Source organism: Fukomys damarensis, unplaced genomic scaffold (assembly GCF_012274545.1).
Source record: "Fukomys damarensis isolate Sample0158 unplaced genomic scaffold, DMR_v1.0_HiC HiC_scaffold_30, whole genome shotgun sequence".
Taxonomy (NCBI): domain Eukaryota; kingdom Metazoa; phylum Chordata; class Mammalia; order Rodentia; family Bathyergidae; genus Fukomys; species Fukomys damarensis.
The window spans coordinates 36,234,620-36,261,378 of record NW_022900942.1 but is presented as its reverse complement, the minus strand read 5'-3'; the positions used below and the strand labels follow the sequence as shown (position 1 = coordinate 36,261,378).

General features: G+C 48.0%; 1 protein-coding gene across 14 annotated transcripts in view; it reads left to right on the top strand.

The window, feature by feature from the left end:
- The window catches only part of Ctif (cap binding complex dependent translation initiation factor), a 296,184-nt gene that overhangs the window by 62,411 nt on the left and 207,014 nt on the right, over nt 1-26,759 (top strand). For 11 of the 14 annotated variants that reach the window (XR_004514784.1, XM_033757489.1, XM_033757491.1 and 8 more), the window contains exons 2-3: nt 19,607-19,812; nt 24,535-24,579. Coding sequence is in view for 13 of the 14 variants with exons in the window: in XM_033757489.1 (XP_033613380.1) it covers nt 19,633-19,812; nt 24,535-24,579 (225 nt within the window). In the remaining variant the exon portion in view is untranslated. The remainder of the gene's footprint in view (nt 1-19,606; nt 19,813-24,534; nt 24,580-26,759) is intronic. The other 3 variants (XM_033757493.1, XM_033757492.1, XM_033757487.1) reach the window with 1 other exon arrangement.

Genomic DNA, 26,759 nt, shown 5'->3' with positions numbered 1-26,759 from the left:
GGGCTTCTTAGGCCCTGTGGCCTCATCTACTATGACAGAGTAGCCCTGCAGGGAGTGGGTACAGGGCCCAGTGCCAGGAACAGGGATGGGTGTCTTGGCATCCTGGTTCTCCTCCCTGTCTTCAAGCATCAAGTCAGAGGTGAAAAGAATCAGTACCAAGCAGTCAGGAGTAAAAGGACCCCTGAGCCTGACTACTCAAGGCTGGGACAGGAGATCTGGCTCTCTTGTGGATGACCTGGGAAAGATGTAGATGCAAATCCCAAGGTGGCAGGCACATTAGAGATCACCCATTTCATTGTGCTGAGCAGGAACAGAGGCCAAAGTGGGGAGTGAGAATCTTGCTTAGGATTTCAGTTAGGACTAGATGTGGTAATTGTGTTAGTAGATGATTGCTGTGTAATAAATAGGCCGTCTGCTTTAAGGCATCTTGGGGCTGTTCTGTAGGAAGTGTTGAGGATATGGTCAGCTACAAGAGCTCCTGCCTCCAAGCACATTTGTGTGCATTTGATGGGTCAGTTCCTTGCAGGCTATTGGACTGAGGGGTTTGCTTTTCACTGGCTCTTAGCCAGTGAGGTTAGCTTAGAGGTTGCCTGTGCTCCTAGCCATGTAGGCCTCTCTACCACAACTGCTGAATCATCAAAGTGCAAGCAAAGAAAGATAGAGTCATCGAGCTGGAGGTCACTGGCATCTTGTAACCTAATCTCAGATGTGACAGCCTCTCACTTTTTCATATTCTGTTAGAAACAAGTTACTAGGTCTGACCCACACTTGAAGGAGGGAATTCCACAGCAAGAATCATGAAAGACTGTCTTAGAAAGCTGCTTATCACACAGCATATAACAGAGAATCCAGATAACATTGGCTTAAGCAACACACTTGTTTATTTCTTTCTTATGGCAGCTCAAGATTGGCTCCATGGTTATAATAGGCCCAGACTCTTCCACTTTTTCTGCTTTACCTTGCTTAATGCTTGGCTTCTGTTCTCAAACTTGTCTCATACTTCAAGAGAGCTTGTAGAGCTCCACTCATCATATGTATATCCATAACCTTTGAAAGAGTTTCTCCCTCCATAACTTCGCTGCACATCTGAGTGGCCATGCTTCTCTGTGAGGGAAGCTGGGAAATATCATTTTTATGCTGGCATATTGTCCCCATCCGTGGTATAAGATTAACAAGGAAGGAGGAGGGAATGGATATGACAGATTCAGCTGCAGGTGTCTGCTGCTCCCATGCTCCCAGCTGGAAGTGGTGAAGCCTCCATTGCCCCATGGGGTGCTGTTCCCAGCTCCTGGTCTCTGGGGTGGGGGGCCTATGGTGATAGCAAAAGACCAAGTGCTGGAAGGAGGCAGTGCAGGTGCAGTGCAGAAAGAAGCACTGAGCAAAGAAGTGCGATGTTGGCAGCCTGTTTGTTAGCACCCTCCCTGGTTTTCTAGCCATCCAGTTGCTCCTCTCTTGCTCTGCATGAGGCCACAAGAAAAGAAAGACTTACAGCCTTGCAGAACAGATGTGTGAAGGAAGAAATGACCAGTCAAGAGATACTCAGTAGAAAATCAGCCCTGGGAGAGGAGGTGCACATGGGCTGGGACTCAGGATGGATAGAAGTTGGCTGGTTAGAAATGGGCTGAGGAGGCTACCTGGATGCTGGTGTGCAGATGCAGCCCCAGTCTGAAGGAGGGCCTTGTTGGAGTGTTCTCTCTTCGGCAGCCTGAGATCGTGGGCTGTTTCAGATGCGGAGACCCAGCAGCCAATCCCAGGCCAGACTTCTACCAGCAGCAGAGCCTCTGATAGAGGCTTCAACAACCTCGATTCCACTGTTCCCTCTGGTTTTCGAGCCCTGTATCTGGCTCCTGCATCCTTCTACCAAATCCTTAGACCTTCAGGGGCCATGAGCTAAGCTCTGGGCCCTGAAATGGTGGGCAAGTGGTAGGAAGGATGCTACAGAAGTAGAAGGTCCTGGGTGTCTTACCAGGATTCCAGCTTCCTCCTGCTTGATAACATAAAGAGCACCACAGGCATCCCCTGAACTGTAGCTGCCTTTCAGCTACAAGAGAACAGTGAAAACTGTCAAACTTAGCCTGTGAACTTCTGCCCATTGTTTGTAAGAAGGTTTCTGAGCTTTAGAGTGAAGTTAGCAGTCTGGTGTCATTGCAAGGAGGAAAAGTGTGGCAGGTACCTCTCAGCTCTGGGCCTAAGGTGGGACCTTCCAGGGATGCTCACAAATGCCTGAACCCATCTGCCCTCCAGCACCATGCACAGAGGCCAGGGTCAGCGGGGCATGTGGAGGGTGAGGTGAGCCCTCAGTGCCAGCTCTGTACAGTTAAAGGTTTACAATCAGAACTTAGGAATGGAGCTCCCTGCCAACCAGGGGTATATGCCACTGGGAATCATGTGAAATGGTGGATGGCACTGTGGTGTGGGCAGGCACTTACCATTATGGTAAACAGACAGATTTGCATAGCTAGAACATAAATGACACCGGTAGCGATTGGCATTCAGCATATGGTGAAATGTTCAGCATAGGCTGGCAGTGCTGTGTGTGGATTTTCTTCTTACAAAGATAAAGGAGGCAGATGCTTCTGTCTCCCCACCCCAGGCCACAGCCTCTTCCTAGATAGGGGAGGTAATGAGGCCAGCAGTCTCATTTCCCATTTATGCCCAATAGGAGTCGGCAGATTCCCAGTTCCCTGGTGAAGGAGACACAGGCTGCTGCTGATGTGGAAGCTGCCCTGCCTCTCTGCAGTCCCCAGCTGTCCCAGTGGGGGCCTGGCTAGCCAGGCTGCTGGCCTGGGGAGTAACTGGTACCTCACGGGATAAGTGTGTCTACCTCGTCAGTGGCAGTGCGTCTAGGAGGGTGCAGGCCCATGGAGCCGGTGTGTAACCAAGGGAGCAAGAGCTAACCTTTGACATTTTTTTCTTAAAATTGTTTTCTGTAGTTGTTGTCACATATAGAGATGCCAAAAATCTCATTAAAAAAACAAACAGAAAACCAGAAAGGAGGCAAAAGTAATCCTGATGTAGCTTTTAAGAGACATTTTGGAATATTGGCTTTAAGTCATTTTTCTAAGCATTTTCATATAACTGAGATCCTTGTGCATGGAGAAAATTTCAGACTTTTCCCACTCTCCTCACATGGTACCCCAAACATTCCCAGGTCACAGACCTTTGTAAACAATTCCAGAGGCTGAATAAGCCACAGGAAGCTGGCCCATCGTGAACCTGTTCTGCAGCCAAGTATGACACTGTTTCAGGGCCCACTGGGCTATCCCCTTCCCAGAAGCTCTTCCTGTTCTGCTAGCCTCTGCCAATGGGCACCTCCCATGCCCTGGACACACGGATGACACCTCCAGTGTGATACTGTGTGACACACGGGGAGGGCTCCAAGAGCACTAACCCAGGCCACGATGGCTCCTTGTCACTGGGTCTGTGAAAGCTTCTGAACCAGCTCGGTGTCCCCAAAGCATTCCAGCCTATGACACCGTCCAAGAAGCTGCCATCTACTGTGAGTATGCAAGGCAAGAGAGGCCTGCTCACTGAGTTGGTGACAAACAGGTCTAGTAGCATGCTGGGCCTCAGTTTCCTCACTGTTGGAGACAGTACTAGCATCTACCTTGTAGGATTGTGAGCACTAAATGCAACTCAGTGTGAAATATGCTTGTAGTGTCTGGCCCCCCAGACACACAATAGATGTGTAGTCATTATTTGCTTCTAGGAGCCCCCTGTCCTAGGTGCCAGGGAGTTGGGACTGATGTGGGAATCTCTGTGCCTTGAGGGGAACAAGGCTCAGAAAGGAGGAACTTACAAGCCTCATGCAGCAGAGGGGATGAGCTCCCAAGGCCACTCTGGTTACACTGTGCTGACTCCACATGGCACTCTTGTTTCTATGTTCCATGGCTCTGGAAAGGACTTCCTATACTGTCCTTGTCACTTCATATCGGGCGACCACCTGGGGGTATTCTCAGGGCAGAGCCCATGTCTAGCTCACCTTGGCACCCCAGGTCTAGCTCAGTGTCTGGCTGCACAGAGGAAGTGGCAGTTGTTCCTTGTGTTCTGCATCAAGGACAGAACCAGGACAAAGGACCCTGGGTGAGAGACGAGAGCTTGGTGTCCTCAGCTCTGCTCTTGGCTCATCACTGCACACCAGGCTAGAACGGTGGATTTTTTTCCGCTTGCAATCCAGACAAATCCATTGTCTCTTGCAGAACAGATTGTTCTCTCCTCTTGCCCTGATATTCCTGACGAGCCCTGAGTGGCCTCCTGCACCATTAATCTCGATGCAGCCTGTCTCGTGTCAGTGACATGTCACATAGGTAGGTCCCTAGTGAGACTGTGAATCCTGCTAAAATCAGACAGGTGCTTTCCTTGCTCTCAGCGGCAGTTGTAGTGTTTCCATGGGATCTGGCTATCACCCATTTATCCCCATTTCCTTCCTGCCCCAATCCGGTGTGTTGGTGAGACAGGCTTCTGGCTCAAGAACAATCCTTTCAGGTTTTGACCCTGCCTGCTGGGCTCTGCCCTCACTGTGAGGGCCTCAGGCCCATTCTTTACTGAGCTCTAGAAAAAGAAAAAGGCTTTTGTGGCAGCAACAAGGACCTCACCTTGTTAATCTGTGTTCATGTCAAGGGGCTGACTTTGCAATTCCAGTCTCACAAAAGAAAAATATGTTATCTTCTGTCTTAAGCCTGTATCCGTGAGACAGATGTACTCCCAGGACTAACCCCATGTCCTCTGGAGGTGTGTAAGGTATAGTGATTGCCAAAGTTGAGTTCAGTGAGGGTGTTGCCGGACTGCTTGTAGATGATCTAGTGGGGACGCTTTTCCTCCCTGCGAGACCCTCCTCTGAGAAGAGCCATGTGATTCCCAGAAAACACCTGGCAGCCTCGGCTGTAAACACTGCAAGTCATTGTGGAGGAGCAGCCTGCAGGAGTAGAAATGCTGTCTCTGGACAGCTGTCAATTAAGGGTCCTGCTCAGCCTCACACACACTGAAGCTGGTAGCCTGAGATGGCATCGAGACAGGGCTTCCCATCACCCACCCTCACACCCTTCTGGGCCAAGGTGCGTGGACTGATGTGTTATTCTCCCTTGTAGGCTTTCAAGCTGGTGTGGTTTTTTTAAGCAAGAAAATGTAAGATCAGCTTAGAGATGCTGCTGGAGGTCCCCTGGGGAATAGAAAGCAAACATGTTGGCAGGAAACTAGGGTTTTAATGCAGGCTCTGGGATTTGGGGTGTGGCACATCACAGTTTCCTCTCCTGTTCTATGGATCCTGGGAGGCACGTTCTTTTCCCAGCCTAACCTCTCTTAAATCAGGGTGCCTCTTCTGTCACTGGCACGGCAGCCTCACTATGGCCAGATGGCAGGCAAGGCAGTGACATCGTTGCCGGAGCCTGTGTGGATGAAGTCATGCTGTTCATACTGCCACAGACTCGGTTAAACTGTGTTGTAGGTTATCCACACCTTGCATGTAATTGTCATTCAGAGTGTCTTTAGAAAGATCTCACTATCATTTATTATTGATGCCAAAAGTTACTGTTGCTCAGGAAGGCATGGCGATCAAGTGATGAAGAAAATCAAGTATTCATTGTGGGAGGCAAGACTGCAATCTCAGACTCTCTTGTAAAGTAACAGGAGTCACCAGGCATATGCATGCTACGCCATGGCACTCAAGGTGGGAGACAATACCAGATCTATTGTAAATGAAGAGACAAGAGCCACTGGGCCTGTGTGACTGCTTGCCCTGGAAGTAGAGTCCTCAGGAAGATATCAGGGGTAATTTAATTGGCAGCATTTCTTTTCTTTGTTGTTTATACACTAATAGTTTTTAATAATTGATGACTTAGCTTTCTAATGTCTCTTCTTCTGGTTCTAATATCTAATTAGTTGCATTTACATTTTTCTGTAATTAGAGCAAGCTAATCAGAAATATCATTTCCCTTGTTTTACTCACATGTCAGTGCTATTCCTCTGGACCCCTATAGCACTGGGTTCGTGATAATGTGACTCCTTCACTGTGGTTTTGGATTGTGACTCCTTTTGTGGCTGTTCTGTTGTTTCCCTGACAACACCTAACACCGTAATCCTAACTACTCAGAAGGATGAGACAGGAGGATTGCAAGTGTGAAGCCAGCCTGGGCTACTTAACACTACCATGCCTCAAAACAAAAATGAAAATCACTGGGGTTATAGCTAGTAGTAGAGTACTTTCCTAGTTTGCACAAGGCCCTGGGTTTAATCTCTAATCTCAATAAGTAAATAAGTAGATAATTAAATAAATAAACTGGATAGGTAGGTTGGTGGGTAGGTAGAAGAATGTGTGGATGGATGGATGCATGGATGGATGGGCGCATGGATGGACAGGCAGATGAGTCTGTTGGAAGAGCTGTACCATGAGAAGTATCCCATCTTTGGTGAGGCACCATACTTCCTTCAAGGAAGTTGCAAACAGTTCCAGACACAGTGGGAGCTGAGACTCCGTGCTCTTTTTTTTCTTTTCTTTTCTTTCTTTTTTCCTCATTGAGTTTACAGGTATACAGTACAGTTACATTCATTATTCGGATCTCGTACCTTTACATGACAGGTCTTGGTTCTCATTTTTCCCCTTACCCCGCCCTCCCTTCACCCCTCCTCCCCTCCCTCTTTACGAACACTTCATTTCATTTTCTCATATTTTTTTTCTTTTCCCTTATTAGCTTTCCCCTACCCTTCCCACTTTCCCTACACCTTTAGCCCTTTTCTTCCTATTTCACATTGTTGATTTTCTCCTTAGGATTGATGTACTATTATAGTTTATTCACACCAGAGAAACTATTCGGTATTTACACATGTGTAAATGAATGTTTTTTTTTCTTTCTTTCTTCTTTTAGGCTCTTCACTGATATTTATTCATTTGGTCTTCATTAACTCTTTTTTGGGGGTGGGTACCAGGGATCAAACTTGAGACCTTGCACTTGCCAGGCAGGCGGCAGAACCGCTGAGCTAAATCCCGGGCCCTGGTCTTCATTAACTCTCAAACTACAGTTTTCTATGGAAAGATCTCCAAGCTACTCAGTCAGAAATCCCAATCCATGGCAATGATCCTAAGGCCAACCCATGTAGATATGTTAAATGGCTGTATTAGCAAATAATTCATATATCATGAAATTTACATATTTAAGTATACAATTAAATACTTTTCATTGTACTTGTAGATATATGTGACCTTCACTTTCATCACCTCAAAAGATCCTATACTATGGCTATCACCCATTTATCCCTCTGTTTCCTCCCTACCCCAATCCTAGCATATTTCAATCTACTTTCAGTCTCCATAGATTTTTTCCATTCTGTACATTTTATAACTGGACTCTAACTCCTACAAGGTAAAGGCTGTAGCTTGAAAATGCTTGTGATCTGCTATGCTTGGCTATCCTACCTTCTCTCCAGGAGACTTTTGGATTTGTAAGATCTTCTGTTTCATCCCATCCCTTTCTTCTTCATCCTTCCAAGATGGCACCATTCCAGCTCAACCTGGTAGGAATGTCCTGGGATCACCTTGTGTCACAGGCAGTGGGATTCTGCAGTTTTTCAGATGCTGGTGGCTTGAGTCAGGATGCCTAGAGTGTCCTGCTCCAGGGTCCTCATCCATAAAAGGGAGGCAGGGATACATTCTCTGCCTGCCTGTAGCACAGAATTATTAAAGTCACTATAAGATGGTGCTGGGCTGTGCAGTCCCCAGGGACATGAGCTCCAGGGCCACTTCCTAGACTTCCCTGATGACTCTGGCCACCTGGAGAGTTCAGATTGGATGGCAGCTTATCTGTCAGTCTGTGAAGGGGACAAAGCCTTGACCTGGGGCTAGCTCTGGGCCTCCTTGACCATGAGGTATAGTAGTTTATAGAAAAGTTGAGCAAAAGGTAGAGTGTGGAATGAGTAGAGCTCTGAGTACCTCACTTCTCTTTCGTCAGAGTAGCCATTCTGTGTGGGTTCCAGTTCTGACATTGTCTCCTAGTAGCCAGATGACCTTGGGAAACACCTGTCTGAATCAGTTTCCTCATTGTACATTGGAGGCAAAAATAGTACCTGTGTTATGGAATTATCTTGCAGTTAAATTAATTTAGCACAGAGCCCAGTATAGAATAAATGCTCAATAAATGAATAGTATTTATTTTTTCTATTTTGCCAGGGGAGCCATTTATGATTTCATTTGAAAAATAAGTCTGGTATTAGAGTTAAATGGTTTAGAAACCATTGATCTGTGGCAGACACAATATTGGTGGTTTGCTTTCCGGCTTTAGGAAAGGTCGAAGGGCAACTGTCTTTGAGCAGAAACAGTAAAGGCAGCCATGGGTGTGCTGCCTCTGTATGTGGAGGCCTCTTCAGAATGAGTAATCCTGGGCTCAGTTCTTTGTCTCCCTGGAGTTCATAGAGAATTCAGGGAGTGCCTTAGTATCCCTGGGCACAGGATCGAGTTTGGGATTCCTGTGTTTGCTGTCCAGCAGGCTTTGGGCATCACGTGGGATATGCAAAGGCTACCAGCAGAAGAGGGGCCTGCCTACAGCCAAGCTGTCTGAGCTGGTTCCACTTGTAATGTGCCATCTGTCTCGATGCCCATCAGCAGCCAGCAGCTGCCAGCCTGCTAGTGCCACAGGGACAAAGCATCAGTTACCTGCTGGCCATTTTCTACTCTCTGGAAACCCATCATCACACTCTTGAAGACAAACTGAGTGTGTATGGTGAGTCTAGCTCTGGCTTTCTAGGGTGGAGGGAAAGGGCACACAGGTCCTTGCCTCTAAGAGCTTTTAGTTTAGCTGGCAGGGCTGAAATGGCCTAAAGTGGAGCATTAAGGATACAATAGTTGTACATCCTGGCCCTTCTTCCTTCTCTGAGACACTCCTGTCTCTGGACAGAGCTTGATCATACACTGCTTTCTGTGGTTGCTTATTTTCTTTGGTCCAGCACAGCCCAATTCCATCACAATGACGCCATCTTCCTACAATAGATCTATGGCCCTTCCCCCAGGCCCGGCTGAGTCCTAGTCGGGAGAGCTTGTTTCTTTCTCTGTGCCGTGACTTTGCACATTTCTGGTTTAGACTATGCTGTATTGATGTCGCACTGTAACTCCCAGGGGACAATCCTTTTCTTGATTTATTTCCAAGTTCTTAGGGAAGAACACCCCTCATTTTTATAGGTATGGGCCACCTCTACCTACCATCTTGTAGAGGGCTCTGAAACTTGATGCCTGTAAGGGCCAAGCTGATAATGTGTGTGTGAGGGAAACTGCAAGCCAGTGTGGCTATGTGCACTGTGTGTGGAAGTGGCTTTAGGGAGTGCTGGAGTCTGCAGAGAATTGGAGATTGACTGCCTCATCTGAAGGGTCAGCACTCCTGCATTCTTGCTGATGGCTGCAGTGTGAGAAGGTGAGCCAATTTTTTTTCAAGAAAAGTGGATTTTTACATGGAATTTTTTGATTTACAAATGTTAGCTCAAATATTTTTTAGAAAATACCTAACTAGCCAAGCAAAATGCACTATGGTCCAAACATAGTCCCCAAAACAGGCAACATCACTGTCTGCTCTGTGGTTGTGCTTCTGTGTGAGACAAGTTAATCATCTAAAGTGGTGGTCTGTGTGTGTGTGCCCAAACATGCACGCACATGTGCATGCAAGCCTGAAAGCCTAGTGAGCAGCTGTTACAGCTGTCTTCCAGGGCCACTGTGAGCTGGGCCCAAGATGGCTTCCAAGAGGTGAGCTTGTGCTGTCCTTGAGGATGAGGAGGAGACAAAGGGATGCTGTTTTCAAAGGTAAGCCAGCTGAGTCTTCCAGCCATAGGTCTTGGTACTGAACACTGGGATGGACCACCTGCAAGGCTCAGCCAGCTGAGGGCCAGGCTGTGTGGAGCCTGTTTCTGGCTGTGGACACCCGCACAGGCTCCCACAAGCAGCTTAGTACTGTCACTGCACCAGCTGGCTCTGGATAAGGAAGCTGTTACAAGGGGCAGGGAGTGTGTCAGACTAGGGGCCTTGGTTACCCCAAGAGAGACACTAGAGAGGGTGTTACCTGAGAAGGAGGGCCCAGGGTACCTGGGGCCACTAGGCTTGAAGGAGCTTTATGGCCTTAACCTGAACTGTCCTCATGGGTATACCGCTGGGTTCAGAGCAGGACACAGTTGGTCTCCCTTCCCAGCATGCTGTGAGTTAGTTTTCGCTTTCAGCAAATAAACCCAGAGGTTTTTGAAGGCAGGAGGGTAGGGCCTGCCTACCAACCCTCAGGAGCCAGGTAGGAGAGAATGGGTCCCCTTGAGTCCATGCAGGTTTGCAGAGCCAAGACCAACCAGAAATTGGAGCACAAAAGAGGGCTACAGTGAGGTCCAAGCAAGCCACAGGGAGTTCAAAGTGGGGGAAGAGCTTGAGTCCCAGTTCAGAAACGGTGTGTTGGATGCATCCTTTTGTTTTGGTGTTCTGGAAGCTGGGTGGGACTGAGAGGAGCCAGGGGCCAGCAGATAAGGGCAGGAATGCTGAGGAGGCTCACTAAGGAAGGAGAGTGCTGGGGTAGTCATGTGGGGGCCAAGGGCCAGTTTGTCCATTCTGGGCTCCAGGTAGAGACAGGTATGGAATAGGACCTTCAAGGATCATGCAGTCTTATCAAGACAAGATAAAACCCATAAAAAATTCAACAGCAGATGAGAGTTGGGTGACAGCATATGGAGATGATGAGTAGGTGTCAGGAGGCATCCAGTGCTCAGTGCCAAGGGAGTGGGCAGTGCTGGAGTCCGGTGGAGGCCCCTCTGGTCCTTGAGAGCTTGAGAAGCAAGCAGGCGACAGGGACACCCAGGGATTGCTCAGGGCTGTGCACACACACACACACACACACACACACACACTCACACACACACCCTTACCCTCCCCAGCCCATCTCAGGTATCCCCCTTCCAGTTGGGCTTTGCCAGCTTCTGTTCCTCTCTTTCTGCAACAGGAAGCACCCTAGTGGACCTTCCTGCTTGTGTGCCTTCCGGGGGTGGGGCAGGTGCTAGCCACAGCGGGCCTGCTCCTGCTGGGAGAAGGAGCCACAGCATCTCCCTTGCCCTCCTGCTACCAGACCCCTGGTCTTCCCATGGAACTGGTCCAACTTTCAAGGCTTCTCTGAAGACAGAACTGGGAGGCTGGGGCCCTTTTTGCGTTCTGCATGACATTCTGAAGGGACCAGGGGCTCAGCCCAGGCCTGCAAAGAGTGGGGCTTCCAGAGTGGGCTGAGTGCAGAGAAATCTCTGTCCTGTCTCTCATGCCTAATGTTGGGATTGTAAACCAGAATACACTAAGGGACTGAGGCGACTGGTAGTCATGGGGGAGGAGAAGATGACTCCCATTAGGGCTCTCTGGGATGGCAGACTGTTGAGGAACCTGGTCCAGGCTGGGTCTAACTGCGGCTCTCTGGGGGGACCCCGTCCCGCGGGGAATAGGAAGTGAGAGCCGCCTCTTATTCGTGGGTCATCAGAGGCCGATCCGATCTTGAATGTCTGTGGAGGAAATCTTTAAGAAGTTAGAGTACACGGCCCAAGTCTGGTTTCTGATCAAAGGCGCTTTATTGGCTCAGCAAAACGATTATATACTGTTATCCCAGGGGGAAGGTTCAGCAAGCTTATTGGACAGTTCAAACAAATCAATCACATGAGTCACTCAAGCATTTAACCATACAGCAATCAGTATTTTACCAAATGTGGGGAGGGGTAAGTGGGAAGGCGTACATCAACAATTAACCCTATGCAATCTTTAACTTCACAATCCCTAGGGGCAAGTAGGACGGGGAATACCACCTGCTTCCTGCTCCAGATCCCGTGACCCTGTGGTTAGCACAAAGGGCTATTTTTTCTGTAAGATTTCCTGTTTGCCCAGGGGCTAAACCTGCCAAAAGTCACGTACGTAGTCTAGTGGGATTTTTCCACCGAGGCAAAGGCTAAGGTTGAGGGCAGCCATCTTATGCAGGCCCAAGCAGTCTCTCACATCTAACTAGAGGCATCTGAGTGGCTCCCAAATCATTCTCCTCTGGACCTTAGTGTGCTCGTCTGCACAGCAAAGAGGCTGGACTCTCAAAGTGCCACTGAAGTCATGAGACTTGGATTTCAGAGCCCCTCTGACTTGTTCACATCAGTGAAGTTGGATGCATCTGAGCCAGAAGCTCCACCTAAGGACTTAAGCAAGTGGCAATAAATGTACCTGGCACCAGGAGAGAATAGCTCAGCTTGTTGAGGCCCGGCCTAGTGTGAGCTCCACCCTGGGCTGTGAGTGCCTTCCCTGGACCAACTGGCCAGAACGGAGTCTCTGCCCACTCCATTATCACAGGGCAAGATATCTGAATAATGAATGGAAGCGATACGAGTGGTTTTCTAGAGCGGTGGCTGTTCAAAGTGTAGTTCTCTTGCAGCAAAGCCTTGCCTGAGAGCTTATTATAAATGCAGAATATCAGGACCCAGTCCCATCTACTATATGTATGTCTGTGTTTTAATAAGGCATACTGCGATTCTTGAGCCTGTAGAAGCTTAGAGAGCGTTGCGGCTTAACAGCAACTCTTCTGACCATGACTCACAAAAAAAGGATAAATATATTTTCTTGGGCAGGTAAAACAAAAGCCCCAGGAAACAATAATTGCACTTACAGTGCATGTTACACTGCATGTATTACAGTGTATGTATTACACTGATATATTTTCAATTTAGTTACATATTTTTAATGCTAAGATCATGACCCAGAAAATTTATTTTATAGCTCACTCAATCTTGACAACTGCAGTTTGAATAACACCTGTCTGATGTTTGAGTAACAGAGGGTTAAAGTGGTGATGGTAGTGGTGGGGGAGTTGGACAGCATATGATGCTAATTTCCAAGATTGCCTGCCTCCAGTGACATGTGTTTCTGAGCTTTCCCAGTTCCCAGGGGCTGGGAACCTGAGGCTCCTGTACACTCCTGCTTTCCTTTGGAATACGCCCATGTGGCCAAGTCAGCAGGCCAGCACAACAGGCATCGCTGGGCCATGGGGCTGCCAATTGCCAGGGAAATGGTGTCTCCGGAGTCCTGTCTGTGCAGGGGGTGGAATGCTGGCTGGAGGAGGGAGACTGGCAATGAGCAGGTTCCCATGGCTTCCTCTGGATGGCTGTGGGCATCCTCCCTCCAGGGCAGCTCATCGTCTCTCTTCTCACATGCTCTGCAGGCAGCATGGCCTCCAGGCCAGCCCTGCCCTGGGAACTCCCTGACAGCTGGCAAAGAATTCTAGCCCTTGTTGCAAGCTCTGGGTGAAGTTGTCACTGCTAACACTGTATGGGTGCAGGAAGGGGATCAGGGACTGAGGGAACCAGGACCATGACAGACAGCAGACAGTGTTGTGTATAATGGGGTTACCAGGAGAGAGCTGCTGGCCAGGAGCTCAGAGCACAGTGCTGCATGGCACCATGCAGCAGAAGAGGCTGTAGAAAGGTCTGGTATAAACATTCATGAATGTGATAAGTGGGTTAACTAGAAGCAAGTGATGGGGACATGAGTGTGGTCCCCCGCCCAATCACAGCTCACATACTGCCTAGATTGCTGTCCTGCTGAAATGGAGAGACAGACCCAGGAGCTCCAAGGCTGCTAAGACCACAAGTCCTCTATAACACTCTCAAATGCCCTGTAGCTGGGGTTCAAGGGAGGCTGGGGCCTTGAAGCAGCACAAAGCCAAAAAATGGGACCAGGGAAACAGAAACTGAGCTCTTCTCAACTCCTGATGCACAGTCCCAGAAAGGGGAATGTTAGTGGAATGCTGCGGGGCAGTGGGAAAGGGCTTGACAAAGTTGGGGGAGGCAGGAGGTGAGTAGGTTGGGGCTGCCTGTCCTCAGGCCCTAGAATAATGGATTCCCAATTTTGGCAGGCAAAAGAGAAGACAAAACTCATATGGTTTACAGGTCACCAGACTCATCCCTGGGGACTGGAGGGGGAGCTAATGCCTCTAATGCTTGGCTATTCTTAAAAGGATTGGCTAAATTTACAGCTCCTAATGCTATTTGTCACTAGGAGGGTGGGAAAGGATGCTGGAAAGGCTGGGGTGGACCCAGCTTATTGTCTCTGGGCTGCAGTGTGCTCCTGGATGGACTGGGCTTATCTTTTGCTCCAGACCTGTAACTCCTGAGGGTGCTCTGAGCGTCCCAGCCTCAAGCTAGGCAAGGGCTAGAGCATTAAGGAGAGACAGACTTCCCAACACAAGCCCTTTTGCTCCGTGCTGGCTTTCTAAGGAAGCCACACAGCTCTGGGATGACAGCAGTGAGGGGGTGGGTTGTGTGGGCTGGGGGAGGGGAGAGGACACAAGTGTGGGGGAAGGCTTCTTTTCATCAGAGAACAGCTTTTCATTTCTGGCCTTAAAAATAGGCAGCCAAGCACCTGGGGCTCCAGTGGCAGCATGGAGTGTGATTGGCTGCCACAGGGAGTGGACACCCTAGGCCACCCAGCTCAGACAAGGTCCTTTAACACATAGATGCAGCCCCCAGAGAGCACTACTGTCCTTTCCTCAGACAGCCATAGCTGTGCCTAAGCCTGGCTGGCCTTCAGCCTCTCTGGGAACCACAGCAAAGAAGCCCCTGCCCCCGCGCCATCCATCCTACACCCGCGCAGGATGCCCCTCCTGCCTGTGGCCACCCCATTAATACTTTTACAGAAAAGTGCAGCCTCAGCACTTTTTCTACTCCTGCTTCAGGCCCTTTTTGTTTCTCCTCATCCATCCCCTGGCAGAGAATGGGGGTAGGGCTAGGACCCAGTGCACGGTTTGCAAGGACAAGCTCCAGGATCTGCCTCCTCCTGCATGCTCTATGTCCTGGATGACCATAATCAGAAGTGTCCCCTCACTTCTTCCACTCTCTCCTCTCTCCTTTTCCCTTTTCCTTTGGCCCCAGCCTTCTTTATTTTCACTGATCATTAAAACAGAAGGCCCTCCTTGCTGGTTCTCAGCTCAGCCAGCAGCCCAGCTGGGTAGGGTTTTCCCATCGGCTTTTACTATGAAGATGAAACGGAGCCAAAGGAGACCCCTAGAGCTCAGGTGGGAAAGCAGCCAAACCAGCCCTGGTGGACAGCCTTACTTTCCCTGTGTCTCCAACTACTCTGTTCCTCCTCACTCTTCTTGCCTTAAAAAAGGTGGCGGAGCTTCCAGGTTTATGCCTGAAGGAAATGAAACAGGGATTCAGGCAGATATTTGTACCTATGAGTTCACAGCAGCATATACATAAACAACCCACATACAGGTCAGTGGATGAATGAATATATAGACTGTGGCAAATACATACAATGCATTATTGTAATATGGTGTCTTGTCAGCCATAAAAGGGCATGAAATTCTGACATGTTACAGCGTGAATGAACTTTGAACACATTACACTAAGTGAAATAAGCCAGTCACAAAGCATATCTATTAAATGATTCCACTTGTACAAAGTACCCAGAATAGACCAGTTCACAGAGACAGAGGAAGAGTGGTGGTTACCAAATCTCAGGCCACGGGGATGAGGAATTACTCTTAGGTAGGCACACATCTTGAGATGATGAAAAGGCTTTGGGTGACAGTTACATAATATTGTGAATGTACTTTAAAGCCACTAAACTGTATACTTCAACATGGTGAGTTTTAGGATATGTATATTTTATCACAGTAAAAATAATGTTGTGTGGGCGCACAGGTCCCTCTCTGAACTTCTGGCCTGAGGGCTATAGAGAGAGACCAAGTGGAGTCCTCTCTGCCTCTCCCTACTCCTAATTCTCCTGCATAAGAGGAACCTGGGAAGTCCAGCTCTGTTAATGTCCCATCCCACTGAAGGAGGGGCCTCAGCTCCCCGGAAGGGATGTGCTGTAGAATGCGGAAGCCAGGAGTCTACCGGGAACCGGATTCTTGGGAGAAAGAGTGGACAGAAGGGAAGGAACGAATGCTGAGCAGTGCTGTAGGCCTGGTTACCACTGAGGAACCACGAAGAATATGCCTCAGAATATCATCTGAGACCAAAAGCAAAGTATTTGTCCCAATCCAGGGCTGTGCCATGAGATATGAGCTCCTCATACACATGCTCCGGTTGCAGGGACCAAGGGCCGGCTGGGTTCCTATAGACCTCTCATGTTAGAGGAGCTTGGGCATCGGAGTCAAGGGTGGCTGAGGTGAAGTGCTATTGGCCATCCCACATCCCATGTGACTCTGATTAGACAGCAGGGGCTGGAAGAGAAGGTGGTGAGAGGACATAGTGCGTGAGGTATCCAAGACAGGTGCCCATTGAGTCCTCTTTTTCCTCTGGACACCAAAAGGCTTCAGGGTTGGGATGGGTCTCAATGCCTGCGCTTCCTCAGTGAGCCAGTGTAGGATTGGGGTCATTACCACACCAAGGCTTCCTTGCACGATGATGGCATGGGATTCAAGCATGCAGGGAGGACCCAGTGGCACAGGCCAGAGACTGCTGCCATGGGCAGAGGCCAACATTCAATCCTCCGAGAAATGACTCTGGCTCCATGTCGAGTTCCTGCAAAACCTCGCTGTCTGTCTATACCTTGACAGGTGTGCCAGGAAGCTCTTGATAAAATTGGAAGTCTTTGAGGAACAGTGGGCAGAGCCTTAGGTACTGAATGTGCCTACAGATATCTCCCTTTCTGCCTCCCTGGGAATCAGCCTTATCATTTCCATCTAGCTCATGACACTGGGCACAGCACCAAGCCTGCGTGAGACACTATTCTAGAGCCAGCACCTTGAAGAGTTCTTTGCTCATTGGCCGGGCAGTGGGGAATGGAGAAGTAGAATGTGTCCTGAAAGCCTGAGCAGGATGCCCACACAGGGGAGGAAAGAGAGGCAGTGGAGTTAGAGTCAGGCTGACCTAGAGCCCCATGCTGTGATCTTGCACACTTTACTTAACCTCTCTGACCCTCTGTTTCCTCTGCTAAGTAGTATAATTACATTAATTTCATGGGGTTGTCCTGAAGATGAAGGGTTTGAAGGCACATCAAGTGCTGAGAACATGAAAGGGTGCAGTAAACACTCTAGTTCCTATTAGTAATACAAGTCACAGTACTCATACCCATGGCCAGGACAAGGTGAATCCTTTGCCTACTGGCCTTCCATTTAGCCAGGGAATCAGACCAATTGCCAGATAGCCTCTAGTTTAGCACCACATGAGTATAAGAACCTCTAGTTTTGGAAAGTGGGAGAGGTTGCTGCTGGGTGACTGTGAGCAAAGTACAGGAAGCAGGAGGGAGCATCCTGTGTCAGTTTTGTATGGCTGTGTAATGGATTGCTACAACCTTATGGCTTAAAATAATATCTGTTTATACCCTCCCAGTTCTGTAAGTCTGCAGCTCAGCAGTCTTCACCCGGGTGTTCTCCTTCAGAGGAGCACAGGGGTGGGCGGGGGGAGCACTCAGAGCCCTGCCTAGCATTCATTACAGTTAGCCCTCAGCCAACCCTTGATTATTAGCCCATAACTGCATTCCCTAAAAGTGCTCAGGAATTTAAGGTTTTGAAATTCAAATGTCCCTTTCAGCACACTGCCCTGGCCTTTCTCATCCACAGTAGCATCCACGCAGCCCCCCAGGTTATCAGGCTAGTTTTTCAAGCCATGTGTATCTACTATTCCGACCTGTGCAGGCTCTATTTCCCCTTGGCTGAGTGGGAGCCTCGTGCAGATCACAGGTCTCCAGATAATAACAGGACACAAGACAATCTTTAAAGTCCCTTCCCATTTGGCCTCACACCAGTCAGAAGAAGGGGAGGTCCCTGCCTGAAGGTGAGGACTGTAGCTCACTTCACTCCCTGGTGAATCAGCTATGACTGCAGGGGACGAGGGGTGAGAGAGGTAATGCGGTTTGTCCCTGCAGTCTTGGGCCCCCTGGGCATGGGCTGGCCCAGCCTGGTCAGGAGAGGTGTCACTTGCTTGGTCAGGACAAGCTGACTTCTCAGGAACAGCTGGTCATGTCTGCCAGGCTGAGCTCAAGAGAGAGTTAGAGGGTACTTGAGGGCGGTCATATCCTCTGGAGGGTGACCACAGTCCATGGCTCGACCACACCTGCACAGACAACCTGCCACGCCTTTCATGTTCTGTGGGTAGAAGGCAGTCACAGTCCTACAGCGGAATGGAGCATATGTCCCCAAGCTGCCTCATGGCAAGGCTGCTGACCTGAGGCCCACAGGCTATAGCTAATTTAGGAGACTGTCTAGTGACCGGAGAGAAAGAAAGTCTTTTTAGAAGATGTTTTCTTGGAGGGCTCAGGCCCTTCATAGGGTTTGTATTTGGATCCCTGTACCTCCTAATTCTTTGATAAGGATGTAATGGTCTGTGGCCTGTTCGTGTGGCAGATTTTTGTTGAATCCAAGTCAGATAATGGAGCTCAGGCACCAGTCAGTGTTCATCTTTTGCTTTTCCCAGACAGTAAGGCCTAGGCAGGCACCAGCCCCAACCGTTGGCCTCAGTTTCCCTCCCCTTGTGGTGGGAACTCAAAATATTAATTTACTTTTTTTGCTTTTATTGAGTTTATTGGTACATTTAAGGTATACAGTACAATTACGTTCATTATTGGGATGGTGTACCTTTACATGATAGGTCTTGGTTCTCATTTTTTTCCCCTTGTCCCTGCCCTCCCTTCACCCCCTCTTCACCTCCCCATTTACAAACCCTTTATTTCCATTTTTTCATTTTGTCATATTTTTTTCTTTTCCCTTATTCCCTTTCCCCTACCTTTCCCATTTTCCCTACACCTTTAGCACCTTTCTTCCTATTTCACATGGTCAATTATATCATTAGGATCTTATGTACTATTATATTTTTTCACACCAGAGAAACTATTCAGTACTTACACATGTGTGACTTATTTATTTCACTTAGGAGTACATCCTCAATATGTATCCATTTTCCTATGAATGAATCTAATTTCTCATTCTTTATGTCTGAGTAGTATTCTGTTTTATAGAAAAACCACACCTTCTTTATCCAATCTCCAACTGATGGGCAAATGGGCTTTTTCCAAGTTTTAGCTATTACAAACTTGTGGCGGTCCAGCCGTCACAACACGAACATGCCTGAGTCGGGGAGTGAGGATTGAGAAAGGAAAGAACACTCAAACCTGAGCGCTCCTTTTACAGGTTCACAGCAACAGGAAGCTTTTAAGGGCACACAACACCAAATAATTGTTTTTCAAAGACCGAATTTCCTGACTCTTACTGATAACATCAGATCTATGGCTGTCTCTTTGAGTTTCTTCCGTTGCAGCAACAAGTTTAACAAGCAGAGTCCTAGAATGTTACAGATTGTATCAATGCCTTGAGTATAGAGGTGAAGAAGTTTCCTTTTAAATGTCAAACTCCTAGAGGGCCAAGGCCGGGCTCCCACATATCCCCCTTTTTATTATATTTAGAGCAGGGACTTTCCCAGCTCAGCAGAAATTCTTTTGGAAAGATACCCAAGAGAGGGATGGCTCAAAATATTCTTTATGCTAAAGATAAACCAGTGCCCATTGACTTTGTGTCAATTGGGAAACCAAAATGTCACTGAAGAGAAGACAAAGATTCTAGGAGAGAGAATGAGTTTTTCCCAAGTGGGACATCGTGCTTACCTCCAGCAGCGTCTCATGGAATCTGTCTGCTCTCTTTCCCACCAGCCTGCCCAGGCCCCTGAGCTGGTGGGATGGAAAACTCTTCTGCTGCATCAGCCTCCTCCGAGGCGGGGAGCAGCCGCTCCCAGGAGATTGAGGAGCTGGAGCGCTTCATCGACAGCTATGTGCTGGAGTACCAGGTGCAGGGGCTGCTGGCCGACAAGACAGAGGGCGACAGCGAGAGCCAGAGAACACAGTCCCACATCTCCCAGGTGAGCACTGGCCTAGGGCAGGGCTTGGCAAGCTCAGAGAGTGATACTGGGGACTTTAATTCTGCGGTATCTGGTAACATGGTTCACCACTGCCAAGTTGGGAAGGATTCCCTGGGGCACAGCACCTGGAATCATGTAGGAGAGACTTTGGGGTCCAGGCCAGAAGCTCCCAGCAGCTGCATACCCCTGACTTCTCAAACCTACTTCCACTCCTTCTTGCCCATGAACAGCTGAGGGCCAGCCAGACTCATAAGCCTTTGAACATATTTTTATGGAATATCTACTGTGTGCCAGGCACTGTTTCCTATCCTCCACAATCTTCTGTGGAGATTATGATCTGGAGATCATATCTTACCCAGAATGCACAGGACTAGAGAGCTGTGACTTAGGTGTATTTTCTCTGAGTTCAAATACAGGCTGTTGTTAGAAGCCTAAGAAATGAGTCTCCTGGGCACTCCCGCAGGGCTCTGTGTGCCAGAGTACTTAGATGCATAAGGTGTTCTGACCAGAATCTCAGGCCATCTTCCCCTTCTTGTGTCAATCTGTGGTAGCCTCACACAGGAGGTGGCCTCAGCTCAGGGTCCCAGTGCCCACCTTTTGTATTCATCCCACGCCGTACCTCGGACAGAGAAGGGGAGGAACTTGGGAGCCCTGCTTTGGAGAAAAGCTGGATGTAGTCATCTGTTCCCTATCTGGGTGGGAAGAAAACCCAGTCTTCCTGCTGTTTTGAAAGCCAGAATGTCCCCATGGCTTTCCTGGAACTCAAACCAGGAGTCAGGCTGGGAGTAGGGACAGAAAATACCCCTGTAGGAGAGGCAGAAATGGGATGATGCTTTCCTGTGTGTCCTTGAAGTCCTAAGATCACTGTATAAGCCTGGGTTGTGCTCACCCTGTCCATGGGAGTATATTAAGCACTCCAGCCCACCCCACCCCACCGCCGTGCCAGGCTCTGCTCTCCACTGCTCTAGAACTCATTGTCCAGGACTGAACAAAACTGCAAAGACCTGTGCCCTCCTGGAACTTACATTCCAGTGCTGGGGGATCTTGCAACATAAAGAGAAACATAAAACAAGAAAATGGAAAGGGGTGGCCATGAGGAGCATGGAGGGGAGTGGGAGGCTTGTAATTTTAAACTGAGTGATTAGGGATGCTGTCAGTGATAGAGGGGAAAGGGAACTTTTGAGATAGAGATGAGCATGGGCTAAGGGCTGGGCTGGGAGGAGTCCAGGCCCAGCAGGAAGTCAGAAGGCTAGAGCTGAGGAGTGGGAGGCTGGGCGGCAAGGCAGAGAGAGCATGGTGGTCAGGTAGGCAGGAGTTGCAGGGCTGAGCTCTAGGGTCCTCTAACTCCTGGGAAGAAGGGGTGTGAAGAGGAGGCATCCAGAGAGCTCAGGGAGGCTGGAAGAAAAGTAGGCCAATGCAGAGTGCTGGGAGCCTAGGGAAGAAGGTGTTCAGGATGTGTGTGGATGTTTGGGGGGTTCTTTGGGTACTTTTGCGGGGCCATAGAAGAGGAGGACCAGGGATAACCACTGGGCCATTGTGGCAGTGACCTGAGAGGCTTCGGCTGAGTGATAGAGGTGGAATCTGGGATCAAGAACAAGAGGAGAAGGTTGGAAACCAGGCCTGTAACATTACCACGAGGAGGAGTTTAAGCTGTAAAGGGGAAAGAGATGAGGTGGGATTGGGGAAATGAGGTCAAACAGAGCATTAACAATACGTTTTGGGAATGCTCCTGGGGAGAGGGGAGGACAGCTGGACAAATGACCTCTCTCTGTCTGCAAGCAGTCCTCTAGAATGACACCTGTGGCACCATTGTGGGTTTTCCTCAGCTACTTTCATCCGTGAAAATGCAGGTGCAGAGTTACAAAGGTGACTTTCACCAGACTGAACTTTCTCCAGGAGGGAAAGGGTGAAGGAGTAAGGACGGTGTAGTAGCTCGATGCCCAGCCAGGAGGGGAGGGGAGCAGGAACCTGAGGCAGTTAGTGGATGCTGAAGGATGGTAGGATCAGAGGATTGGAGGTCCTGGTGAGCCAATGAGAGGATATGCGTTGGAAAGCTAGGAAGGGTGACCCAGAGTGGGGTGGGAAGGTGTGCAGGAGCTAGCAAGGAAGGGACCAGTGAGAGCACAGGAATGTATCAAGAGGGAGAGGCCAGCCAGGGATTTAGCTCAGTGGTTCTGCTACCTGCCTCACAAGTGCAAGGTCCCGAGTTTGATCCCCGGTATCAAAATAAAAATAAATAAATAAATGAAAAGTATAAGAGGGAGAAAACAATAGGTGACCGGATGTGGGACCAAGGCAGGACCCTGGCACCATCTCCTGGATTTCCACGTTCCCAGGAAAGGACCAAGGGTGTTGGAGGAGGTGGCTATGGCCCAAGAAGAATGAAGGGGATGGGGTGGTAGGTGGGTGAGCTGGTGAGCTACAAATGACTGAGGAGAGTAGCAGGGATCTTAGCTAAGGGTGTGTTCATTTATTTGTGCAAATTCATTTCTTGATTTAAACTGCTGTGCTGTACAGTTAGCAATATTGTGACCTGGAGTAGAAGGGGGAGGCAGGAAGGATGGGTTGGAAGACATCCAAGGAAAGTCAATCTCCTTGGTTAAAGAAGACAGAAAGGGCAGGAACTAAAAGACTGACTCAGGCTTCGATGCTCAGATCTGGGAGGCAGGCAGGTCAGGGGCCTCAAAAATGGACATTTGTTGGATAGGTGCTGGTGGTTTTAACTTTCAGACACATTCCTTAAACTTTATCCATGCTCTTAAATTCCTTGGGAGAAGCAGACACCTGGCAGGACTGCAGACTGGCCTGTGTGCTGCAGGAGAAGAGGGGCTTTCCAGTCCTGCTGCTCCCAGTTCATGCCTCCCCCACACCCACAAAGTGTACCTGGAGAAAGACCCCAGAAGAGCCACAGTTGTGGCCAACTCTACCTACTCAGGGCCAGAGTTAGGCATGTCTACCTAAGAGACTTCTTTAAAACAAATTTTCTATTGAGACAGCCTTGTGGGAAAGAGTTCTGCCAAAGCACTTTGCCTGTTTTTATTTAATCTGATGACTATTTTAAATGAAAGCCAGAAAACAAAAATCCACTCAAAGAATGTCTCTGTCTGCCAGTCTGTGGTTGTGTTTTGATGTTTCTGAGAGCAGAAAATTGTTAAGAATCTTGGAAACCTTCGAAAAACTTAAGGGAGTGGAAAAGAACGTTGCTTTTCATTTGGTGAGGTCATTTTTTTAGCACCTGAGAGATGACAGTGGGCACCCAGGAAGAAGACAGCTCATGACACTTGTGTAGTTGTGTTCCCATCCCTGCCCCAGAAACAACTAGAAAGTAAAGGTGAGCCAGGTGTGGTAGTGCACACCTGTAATTCCAGCATTCAGGGGGCTGAGGCAGGAGGATCCTCTCAAGGATAGAGGCCAGCTTGGGCTACATAGTGAGGTCAAGGCCAGCCTGAACTACACAGTGAGACCCTGTCTCAAAAGAAAGAAAGAAAAGAAAAAAGAAAGTAAAGATGGGTGGATATGTGGGTAGTGGTTGGGTAGAAGGATGGATGGATGGATAGGTAAATGGATGGGTGGAACTTCCCTTTCCTTAGGTGAGTATCCAAGAGAATACAAGTTTTAAATTTCCCAACTCTTTGTTAATACCATATTTAAAATTTCCTAGTACCATATTTAAAAATCCCACATTTTAAGAGTACCTACTCTGCAATGGATTCCAAGTTCGCAGAGTCACATCCTGAAAGTTGTCCTTGCTCCATCTTTGGGAGGAGAGGAATTATACTTCTCTTGTAGGAGGAAAACTCAGGCGTGGTGATGGAATATGACCAGACCACCCTACTTGTGGCTGAGCTGGCCCCAGAACCCCACCCTAACTCAGCTACTTCTAGCTCCCTGGTGGCTATGAGCTGTGACTGATGGGAGGTTGGGTGATTAATATATTTTTTCATATAGAAAGAGTTAGGACTCCAAATTTTGTTGACCATAACCCATTGTGAAAAAGTGTGGGATGTTACGATGGGGAAAGTTTGGCACTTCTTATATTAGTGGGTGACCTAGTAAACCATCAGGAGGCTTTAGAGAAGCGTTTGCAACTGGCTAAATGAATTATTGGGAGATTTGAAAAACTTCAGTGCATGATCCCTACCCCAGAGATGCCTCTGAATGGTAAGCCTCCTGTGACTCTGACATCTACTAGTGTTGACCTCCCAATGCCAGCTCCCACTGCTCCATTCTCTGCAAAGGACAGGATGTAGGGACCTGGTGAAAGGCACATACACTTACTAGAGATATAATTTCCAATCTGTTCTTAACAGGCCAAATTAAGAGCCCCTGAAGATGAGATTTGCTTTTTTTTTTTTTAGACAGAGTCTTACAGACTGGCCTTGAACTCACTGTGTAGCCTAGGTTGGCCTCAAACTCACAAGAATCCTCCTGCCTCAGCCTCCCACACCGGGCCAGAAGATTGCTTCTTTTTTCAGTCCTTTTTTGAGGCTGCCAGGCCCTTGGGAACTCTGGGAACTCTAGTGCTCTTTTGGAGAGAAATGTGGCAATGAGAGCATTCATATCGACTTGCCATCTCCTAACATGGTTTTCCTTCTTCCCTTCATGTTTCTCCTCTCCTTGTGCCTTCCCTGTTAACTGTTTACCATCCCTCATCCCCTCTCTGGCCCTTTTCTGCGTTTCCTTCTACCCTTCCATCCATTTCCCTGCTGTCTTTGCTTGCAGGAGGAAGTGCTCGGTGGTGGACCACCCATGAAAGGCTTAACAGAAGTGAGTTTGCAGGAGCACCCTGGGGTGGCCAGATTCTTTATGTACTTTATTCTTTATGTGCTTTATTTAAACTTTATTATTTTTAATTATGCAAGTACTTTATGCCTACATTTGCACCATACAAGGGAATACAGATATTAACAATAAAATCTCGGGCCGGGGATTTAGCTCAGTGGTGCCACCCTGTCTTGCAAGCACAAGGACCCAAGTTCGATCCCCGGAACCAAAAAAAACAAAACAAAACAGTAAAATCTCCCTTAGCTTCCTCCTCATTCCAGTGCCTTATCCCTATCTCCTATCGGATTAGTGAGTTAACTTCCTCGCCCTTTTAGACATTTACTGATGTTTATTGACATGTACATTTATTGATGTATTTATTGGCTTATAGAAATGTATTATTTCAGAATCATATGTGAGAGTCCATGGATATGTAGCTCAAGAACTCATTTTTCATCTAACCATATGTCCCTCAGTTCTTCCAGGCTTGTACATCTGGTGTGTTCTGTCTCCTGGCTACACAGTAGTTCACGGTGTGGATTTATTTACACATTCACTCAATGCTGAGCATCCAGTTTACTTCTAGATTTCCCCTCTGGAAACGCATGAAGCTTCAGTGCATGCTGTTGGACGTCCCTCCTTTTGCACAAATAAAAATATTTCTGTGGATAGACGTTGAGGAGCAGAGTTAATTTTAGCAGCTATTGCCAAATCACTCTCCCAGCTGACTGTTCCATTCTTTACTCCGCCACCAGTGTTTTACATCTTGGAATTTTAATTGTATCACTCTGATTTCTAGTAAGATTGAGCATTTTTTAATCTACCAGTCACTTTTAAAAAATAGGTTAAAATGTATTTACTTTTTTTTGTTTTTTTTTTTTCAGTACTGGAGGGGATTGAACCCAGGAGTTTGCTCATGCTAGGCAACTATTGTGCCACTGAGCTATGTCTCCAGCCCTTTTGTGAACTGTTTGTCTTGTTTTGTTTTGTTTGTTTGTTTTTGGATACCAGGGATTGAACTCCGGTCCTTGTGCTTGCAAGACAGGCGGCAGAATCACTGAGGTAATCCCTGGCCCTCTAGCCCTTTTTATTTTTCATTTTGAGATAGTCTTACCAGATTGCACAGGCTTGCCTAAAACTTATGATCTTCCTGCCTTGGCCTCCTGACTAGCTAGGATCACAGGCAGGTACTACCAAGCCCACCTAAAACTTATTTTACTTTTAAAGCAACAGCTGGGGAAACACAGACAACTGGAAAACAGAGGAGGGAAATCCATCATCATTTTATAACAAGAACTAATAGAATTTGGTGTATTATTTTTGTCTCTACACACCTTTAACAAAGCTGTGCTCCTGGTACACATGTAAGTCTTAGCTTGTTCGTTTATTTAGTATGATCTCCTAGACATTGTTGGGTGGTGGTTCTTAGGATAAAGTATACTTTTTTAAATCTGCTCTTTTTCTGTCAGGTACTGTAGGCTAAATAGCAGAATACAAGTAGAGCTGATGTTTATTGGCTCGGGCACTTTTATAGGCTCTGGGGACAAAGTCATGAACAGAACCAACCATCCTGTCCCTGGCGCTTCCTTTTGCTGGAAAGAGACAGGAAATCAGATGTTAGGAGGTGAAATATCCCTGAGTGAGGCAGGAGGGGAGCAGAATGTAGGCTGTTAGAAGGGGACTTTAGAGGGAAGAGTCAAAGGAGGTAAGAAAATGAGGCTACTTGGGAAAGAGGATTCTAGGCCCAGGAAATGGTGGCCAGAGAAAAGCTCTGGCATGGGCATATCCTGCTTTGAAGCACAGCAGCAAGGCTGGGCAGAGGAGAGCAGAGAGCAAGGGGAGCGTGGTGGGTGAGCTGGCTGCCAGAGCCTCCCTCGGGCCTGGGAAAGACTCTTACCTTTTCTCTAAGTAAGCCAGGGTCATGAAGACCTTCAGAATCCCCCCGGGGGTTCTGGTGCTCTTTACCCAGTGAGGTTAGGAGGCCCTGGGTAGGCTGACCCTTTAGATTATTTTTCATTTTGAAATTCTCAAATATACAAAAAATTAAATCATAGTATGAAGAATTCCCATATATCCTTCACCCAGGGTCCCCGGTTGCTAATACTTTACCATGTTTGTACTCTAAGGAAATAAACAGTATGCATTTTATACTTTATATATCTCTATATAGGTATATACATATG